Source organism: Moschus berezovskii, chromosome 4 (genome assembly GCF_049115385.1).
Source record: "Moschus berezovskii isolate FMDL1 chromosome 4, NW_MosBer_1.0, whole genome shotgun sequence".
Lineage (NCBI taxonomy): Eukaryota > Metazoa > Chordata > Mammalia > Artiodactyla > Moschidae > Moschus > Moschus berezovskii.
Genome location: NC_142463.1, coordinates 65,683,980 through 65,690,349, shown reverse-complemented (window position 1 = coordinate 65,690,349; position 6,370 = coordinate 65,683,980). Strand labels below are relative to the sequence as shown.

Genomic DNA, 6,370 nt, shown 5'->3' with positions numbered 1-6,370 from the left:
CACAAAAGATTCACTGTGATATAGAAGTGTAATGACGTGCTGTTAAAATATTCTGAACTTATAAAGAGGACTCCTTTAGAAACATGGCTTTGTACCCCTGCCAAAAATGGCATAGTGAAGTAATTTGAAGAATACCTTATTGGCTCAGAGCTAAATAAAACATACGCACCACCCCCTTTGACCCCCTAAGATTTTTTAAAGTGAACTTGGTATAGAACAAAAACACTAAAATTTTCCAAAACACAAAAAAGAAAAAGCAGTTTTTAAACCCAAACTCCATTGACTATTTTTTCTTTTAAGTTTTTATTATTTAAATACACCATACTAGAGCAAATGTCTCTGAAAATATCACAAATAAAAGATTTTTTTCTTCATTCAGCAAATTAGAAGTAGGGGGGAATTTCTACACAGCAGCTGCTATGAGCCTGATTTTTTTTCCAATTTTTTTCTTTTTTTCATTCTTTTTTTGTCTTTGCCATGGAAGTAGCAACATTAGGACAAAAACACTTACATGCATACATACAATGTATTTTACAGAGATACAATAAAAGTGTTTGTGATAGAATATCACAAAAGCCACATCTCTTTCCTTTATCTCATGTTCAGTTTTGATTGAAACACATTTCCTTACAACACTTAAATATACAAAGAGCAAATAGAATGTTGTTAAGGTAAAACACAGGGTACAAACTCTGGCCAGTGCCCTGCTAATTGTTAATGAGGGTAGAAAGCAGATTTGAATGCTTCTTTTAATTAGCTTCATTAGTCATTTCCCTCCTCCCAAGCTCCCTCCCCCCCCCAAAGATGTCCTCCGGTGGATCTTTTTTCATTTTCTCTACAGTCTCCCATTCGCCCAGGTTCATGGAGTCCTTAATGTTCATATTCAGTCATTTTAATACACCAATAAATGCGGGAAGAGCAATCAAGACTAAAGAAGGTGCGATGGCATGGAGCTGGCACTGGTGCTAGCTACAAAGGTGACTTGTCTACTGAAGACTCATGGGATCCACCTGTGATGAACAAGATCTGAGATGAAGGCACGCATTCTGCATCACTCTGACCTTTTAGCAGACCTGCAAGAAATAAAAACGGGCATCTTAGCTAAAATGCTAAATTTGAGAGATATTAAACTCAAACATGACTGCTTTTGTCTTCCCTACATTCACTAATCTTCTTTTATTAGATTACTTCCCAACTGTGACTTGATAGAGGCTTTCTACGCTACTTACCCCAGCAGTGAAGAACTAAAGCATAACATTTTCTGCACTTTTACTAGTGCAGAAAATGAGACAATAAATGGACTGTTGGAAAGTTTCTGACGTAAAGTTCTACAGTGAATTACTGAACTCTGTAAAAGCCAAGTTTCTTTTTGAAAAGAATGAATTATAACATCTTGCCTTGTACTTGGATCTTAAAGGCAAGTCCTTTCTCTCCAAGAAGTTTTGTGTTAATATTTACAACTGTGTAGCCTTTTGCAAGTTACTTAATTGTCTCGGTCTCGGTTTCCTCATCCTGCAAGTGGGGATAATAACACTGTAGTAAGGATTACGTAATATATGGGGAGTACATTCAGCAGTGCCTGTCACTTAATAAAAGCTAAACAAATATTGTCAATTATCATTATTATTTTAATATCCCCATGTTATATCTATTCACCATATCCTTCTCCACCTATAAGTATGTGTGTACATACACACACACACACAAATATTCAGATGCTACTCTTCCCTTAGTATTTCCTATCTGCTATGCCACTTAATATTACACAAATATTGTAAATATATGAATCAAACTTATATAATGTGTTCATGACGTGCTCAATTATAGAAGTACTTCCATGGAAGTCTAACTTTAATGTTTAAGTTAGAAATGATACTCCACACAGTCGTCAAATACAATCTGTTTGCAATTACTGCAATGAAATAATATATATTAGGTTTTTATGGTTTTTAAATGACATTTTGAGCTTCCCAGGAAGTTCTCGTTTCACCCTTTCCCTAACTTACTAAAAGCCTGAAGTCTATTAGGAGCTGCAACCCCCTACTTCCAAGCTAATTAAAGTGGTGGAGGCTTAATTCCCCAGAGTAGAGGCTCAGTGTGAGAAAGGTAATTTGTCTGTCCAGAACAAAGATGCAGCAGCAGCCAGCGAGCATATTTAATAAATGAGCATCAAATGTCCTCTACGATGGACACACACACAACAGCAATTATATAACTACTACGGGTGTATTATGAAGTAGTATGCAAACTAGAACTCTCACTAAATTTTCTTCCAACCAAGCAGATGTGATCTCTTATTTTACTGAAAACCACAGATTATTCTAGATGGAACAATCTAGATGGAACAATCCACTCCTGAGTGGAGCAAAGAATTCCAGAGCAGGCAACATTTACTGCAAACAAAACAAACAAAAATTGCCACTGCCACAATTCTTGATTCTATGTACATAGCTCTCTACAAGGCATTATTCTCCGGAGGGGAGCCAAGTCTCCTTTAGACAAAACAGGCTGTAAGATTTTGTAGATCCTGGAACACTAGTAGTCTGAGATTTTAGTCAAAAGACTATATGACTATATTTAAAAGCTCAAAATCATTTTTTCTCAGAATATACAAAAGCCAATGATGCAGAACAACAACTAAACTATACATCCTAGACACTGGGAACAAATTTCAGGAGGATAAAAGCTGAAAGGGAGCAGATGACGGGGGCCTATACTTTCCATACAATTAGCTGCCTTTAAAAAAGGGATGTACAAATAATCAACTCATTACTTTTCAGCCAGAGGATGCCTGGGTATATTTATTATGCATCATGCACTAAAAACGTAATTGGTTCTGCGAACAGAAGGAAAATGGCCAAAATTAATGTCCAATTTTCCCTACCAAAAATATGGAGAACTAGAGAGAAGAAAATAATAAAATGGAGCTATTTGTCACCTCTCCCCATCCCATCTCCTCCAGAAAAGAAGTGCCAGAGGGTTTGGGAAAAATCATTTTAAAGCCTTCTCTAAGTCCAAAAAGTAGTTTCATGTTCCACCAGGCAGTGTTTTCATTATCTCTTCCCCCGTGCCCTCTTGTTAATGTCTCTCTGGACCATGTTCAGCTTATCCCAAACCTTTATTTACAAAAATTGCCTTGTGAATTGACCCGGCTCATGGTGAGCCTAACACCACGGGCAAAAATGTGAGACATTTAGGCCAATGGGGGTATGTTCTTAATTAACATCAACCCCAAAACCCAGCTTCTCACCAGTGTTTCATAAGAACACATCCTTAAGTTCTATTTCCTTATGCCTTTTAAGAGCTATTAATTTTTGAAGGCTGCCTGTCTCCTTTTGGCTTTTAACATTAAGAAAATACACACTGATAGTCTCTTATTCATTGCCTAATATATCTTGTATTCCAAAATCAAAGTCCTACCTCTCCCACCCTGCAAAAGGTATGGACTTATACGAAAGGCACAACACATGCAATGCTGTAAACATGTAAACCGGGTTTTCTTCCCAATTTTCCTCCCTGACACCTCCCAACCTACGTCATCTTATACTCAGTAAGATGGGACTGTGAGACCATGCTCATACTCCTTACGCGTCTGTGCACTCAGTCCCAGGCTAACAGTGCTGTGCCCTGTATTCAGTGCTGTTCAGTCTGGCAACGTTTTCCACCTTGTCTCTATATCCTTCAATTTTCATCATGCACTTTGGTAGCTCTATCCATTTTTATGCCTTGCTAAATCAGTGAAAGAAATGGTATAACACCAGCAGCAAACTTAAGATATAATCTGTAGAAAACTACGATTTTACATCGGAGGTGGTAGGTTTTATTCTTGAACTTCTTTTTTTGGCGGGGGGGCTACCAAGTATAACTACCAACGGCTTTGCCTCCAAACAGAAATGATAACTCAAGATATATGTTACTCATTATTGTCCTCAACTGTGCCCTATAGGTTCAATTAATTACAACTGAAAGCATAAAAATCTGTTAAGTATTTATATGTATTGGCACTTCTTAAAGAAGCTTGAAATGGCTCATTGATGGTGACTGATTAATTTGCAATAAAAAATTAGACTTCCATTCTTACAATAGTATTCTGTGTAGCTTCCCATATTAGTCGGAGAAGGCAATGGCAAGCCACTCCAGTACTCTTGCCTAGAAAATCCCATGGACGGAGCAGCCTGGTAGGCTGCAGTCCATAGGGTCGCTACGAGTCAGACAAGACTGAGCGACTTCACTTTCCCTTTTCACTTTCACACACTGGAGAAGCAATTGGCAACCCACTCCAGTGTTCTTGCCTGGAGAATCCCAGGGACAGGGGAGCCTGATGGGCTGCCGTCTATGGGGTCACACAGAGTCGGACACGACTGAAGTGACTTAGCAGCAGCAGTATACATATTTTGATGCAATTAACCTTTACCTAATAATGCAATGGAAAATACATTTAAAATCACTCCATAAACTTGAATTAAGAGAAAATGATAAAATAAGTATTAAAATATGGCAGTATGATTTTAAATAGTTTTTAAATATTAGTCATTTTCCCTATACACAACATTAAGAAAATGCATTACAGAAGACAAAGAAGCCTAATATTTTTTCCTGAGATTTTTGAAGCTTGCTAAATTCCTATCTGCAGATAAATGTTGTTTTTTTGATTCCCACAACAGACATTAATGAAGTTCCTATTGTAAATCCATAAAGAATTACCAAGTGAAGTGTGCACTTTTTGTTTCAATGCAATAACTCAGTGCTGTGTGATTGCCTGGGTTAATGATGAAAAAGTCAAACATACTATCAGAGCTGATGGAAAAATCTATCACCAATCTGAAATTAAAATTCATCTGTGGTCAATAAGATTTAATATCCATGCAAGTGGCGCTGTAAAGAGTAAATGAATCAATGTCATCAATACATAATCAGTATGAAATATGATGTGAATAAAATTATGCGTACAAGTCATACATTTCACTCTTTTCTGGGCCAGTGTGGAATGAACAGTCTCTTAACTGAAGGTTGACAGTAATTGTTACAAATTAGGCACAGCAGTTATCAAAATGCACTCACTTGCATAGCTATAGGACTTATTAAGGAGATTAAAATAGATCTAAAACTATTCAGTACTGAAGGTGCTGGACAACTGTTGAACACCCGATTTTCCCTCTGAAGTGCCCTCTAATACTACATGATTCGTATGTCCGTATAATTTCCTCATTTCTAACTCTGGTCCCAAAACTCTCCAGTTGTGGATAAGAATCAAAACACATAATCTTTAATAATGGGAGCTATCTATGGCCCAAAGTGATCAGCAAGAGGTAGAACTTTAAAAAAAAAAAGTTGTAACTTATTTAAATCTTATAGGACTGTGAATCAACAAAATGCTCTCCCTTGGAATTCCAGAATGTTTCATAAAACTGCTCCTCTAAAATTTAAAGCACTGTAAACTGGGTGTGGAAGGCAGGTATCCGAATTGCTATTACTAATGAAGAAATCATTCTTTCACGACAAAGACATTTATTCCCTCTTCTTACCATAAATGTTCTAATTTTTCCCCCACAATAACCTAGTCACCTGGTATTTCTGAATTTCAAAATTGTCGAGTGTGATAAAGAACTGGTTACAGGGAAGTTTTACATTTTGCCCGACTCTGCACGAGATAACACATTCAACACTGGTAAAGCTACAGTTGTAACTAAATGAGGACTTTTTTAACCACAGAAGATTCAGAATTTAATCAATCAACTCTTCTGTTTCTGAATATGTATGTATGAGTAGCCTACATTTCTTTAAAAGGACATGCAAAAACACAACCACCTAGGAAACTCCCTCACTAGATGGGCTTAGGTTGAACCTTCCAACTTGCTCTAATAGAGCTTATTAGTAACTGCGAGGTATTCACCTTCTGGTCTGGCAGTAGTGGATTGCTCTGAAGTGAATTCAAATGGCCATTGATGAGAGCTGTAGGTCTATCATGTTCACAAAATAAACTGCCATTGATGTAGTGAAACCGATCTCCCGGGACCAGGCGATTCCGGCAGGTAGAGCATGTAAAACACTGCAAGGCAAAAGCAAACCCACTGAAAACAAGTACAAATTAAGTCTTTTGTGGTCACAAGTTTGTAAACTGTTTTTAAGCAGGTATCCGTCAAGTACAGGGAGCCACTTATGGCTTGGTGTTTTCCTCCCTTCAACATGATTCTAGAAAAGAATAAGCCCAAATGCAAGAAACTAGAGCAAGCTAAAGGGGGAAAGAGACAAATAGGTGTGTACTTCCCTAGTGTGGGGGGCGGAGGCGGGTATGTAATCATCACTGCCACACTATAATTTCAGTGGATTCCTTCCATGTTTGCAGCTTGAGACAACAGGGTTCCCACTA

General features: G+C 37.6%; 1 protein-coding gene across 2 annotated transcripts in view; it reads right to left on the bottom strand.

Annotated features, from left to right (window-relative positions):
- Positions 1-284: 284 nt before the first annotated feature.
- Positions 285-6,370, bottom strand: part of LMO4 (LIM domain only 4) — a 17,322-nt gene continuing 11,236 nt past the window's right edge. For both annotated transcript variants that reach the window (XM_055402479.2, XM_055402480.2), the window contains exons 4-5: positions 5,894-6,049; positions 285-1,073 (exon numbers count right to left, since the gene is read on the bottom strand). In XM_055402479.2, coding sequence (XP_055258454.1) covers positions 1,065-1,073; positions 5,894-6,049 — 165 coding nt within the window. In that variant the 3' untranslated portion in view covers positions 285-1,064. The remainder of the gene's footprint in view (positions 1,074-5,893; positions 6,050-6,370) is intronic.